At 30.3% G+C, this 2,122-nt stretch overlaps 1 protein-coding gene across 1 annotated transcript; it reads left to right on the top strand.

The window, feature by feature from the left end:
• Positions 1 to 224: 224 nt before the first annotated feature.
• Positions 225 to 1,079, top strand: LOC107789389 (putative EG45-like domain containing protein 1). Its single transcript, XM_075220710.1, has 2 exons — positions 225 to 330; positions 805 to 1,079. Exons 1-2 carry the CDS (start codon positions 225 to 227, stop codon positions 1,077 to 1,079), a joined length of 381 nt encoding a protein of 126 aa, XP_075076811.1.
• The last annotated feature ends 1,043 nt before the right edge of the window (positions 1,080 to 2,122 follow it).

Below are 2,122 nucleotides of genomic sequence, written 5' to 3'. Positions count from 1 at the left end.
GCCTTCAGATAATAGTGCTATTATCATGCAATCACAAGTGGAATATGAAAATATTGTAATTCATCTGTTTATAGTAAGACAAGAAATACATAATAAATGAATTGCCTTATTTCTCTTAACTGATTACCATATTTTAGCCAGTGGACACTTAGAAAAAATACTATATAAAGATAGTTGTTGGTTAGACACTATATCAGTGAAATAAATAAAGTTTTATCAAAGAAATGGCAATTCCTAAAAGTATTTTGCTCATTATTGGTGTTGTGGCTACTTTATTTTCTATAGCTTTGGCTACACCAGGGACTGCCACATTTTATACGAACTATATTCGTAAGTATTTTAGTTTTATTTCATTAAAATTTTAATTGACAAAAACAAAATGGGATTTACGTTGTATGCATCGAGTAGTATAAATTTTCTTTACTCTATAAGTAAATTTTAATTTATAATATCAAGTTAGTTATCATTATTAGGTTATCATAATTTATAATCCTGTATATGACTTGATATTTTTTACACTACCAAGCTATAATTTAAACTTAAAAAAGAGCTTTATTGATAAGAAAAAAAAGTATGAAAAATTATTAGCATATTCCTTTTTATGAAAAATAAAAAATAAAAAGGTTATTGATGATACATGAGTCATTTGACTTCAGAAACAAAACAAGAACAATTGTTTTATTCAAGTGAGCAACAATGCAAATGTCTCATTCAATTATTTGCTTAATATCATAATTTTTTTTAATATAACTAATTCTAAACTTGTTTAGAACTGAGGCTTTATTATTATTATTATTGGTGCAGCTTCAGCATGTTATGGAAACACACCCCAAGGTACCATTATAGCAGCAGCAAGTGATCCTCTTTGGAATAATGGTGCAATATGTGGCAAAACTTTCAATGTCACATGCACTGGTCCAACAAATCCAGTGCCACACCCTTGCACTGGCAAGAGTATTGTGGTAAAGATTGTTGATCATTGCCCTGGATGTGGTGGGACCCTGGATCTCTCTAAAGAAGCCTTCTCAACCATTGCTAATCCTGTTGCTGGCGTTATTAAGATCGACTATGTCCAGTAAGTAACGGTTTTCAACACATATATAAATCTATACTCTTTATCGAAAATACTAAATTCAATCCAACCATTTAACTATATGTTGTATCTGCCACTGAATATATTATTTTATGATTTCTAGGACATCATGAGAGCATCAAAGGCGCATGGAATTCCAATCTATACTATATATAGCATGTTGAAAATATATTCCATAGTGAAGTTGATTTGATCAATAATTCACAATTGAATGTATGTATTTGATCAATTCTAAGAATAAAAGTTCATCTTTTCCTTTTCTCTTTGTTCTATGTTGGAAAATATTGAGCATGTTTTACCAAGCGCAAGCTATTTATCACATGAAGACTGCAAGGCACGAATTTTTTTTTTTTTTTTACATGAGAGAGGAAGAATAAAACAGAGATCATTTAGATTCCATTAGTAATGATGATTAATAATACACATTGATTAATCAAAGAGAGATTCAACAACGAAAGGAAAAATTGATTCTTTGGGATCATTCCTTTCTTCAAACGAAATGAAAAAGATAGAATCAGGCCGATTCACGAAATGCCTTTCTGAATATTCGCCACGAATAAGTTTCAGCTACGAAACTCTTCTCAACGACCCTTAAGATCGTCACAAAAATATTTTATTGAGACTTTTTTCATTTTTTTGGCCACCAAATAAAGTCCTTTTCTTGTAATGCTTTCCCATGTTTCCTTTCTCTTCCTTTATCGGTAATAAAAAGCTAAAAATATACAGTTTGTCAAAATAATTATCAGCAAAACTTAAGATCGAAGGAAATATTTTTGTAGTAAATCTAAGTCATTCTGTTCAATTCTAACTTCACTTTAGGCATCCTTATGATGTACGGCCTGCTATTGCTTGAATGGTACAGTAATTTTTGAACTTTTTAATTAGTAATCTAATTTAACCTTCTATTGGTTGAGTTATAATTTTTGTCTACCAAATATAACGATCCAACCGGAGATTTGGAGAATTTTGAAGTTGGAAGATTTGGAAGTTCATAGTTCGATTCATGGCGCGATTTGCATTTTTGGCATT

The sequence above is a fragment of the Nicotiana tabacum genome, chromosome 8, assembly GCF_000715075.1.
Source record: "Nicotiana tabacum cultivar K326 chromosome 8, ASM71507v2, whole genome shotgun sequence".
Lineage (NCBI taxonomy): Eukaryota > Viridiplantae > Streptophyta > Magnoliopsida > Solanales > Solanaceae > Nicotiana > Nicotiana tabacum.
The sequence above is the reverse complement of the archived record's forward strand: the minus strand, read 5'-3'. Positions and strand labels throughout refer to the sequence as shown.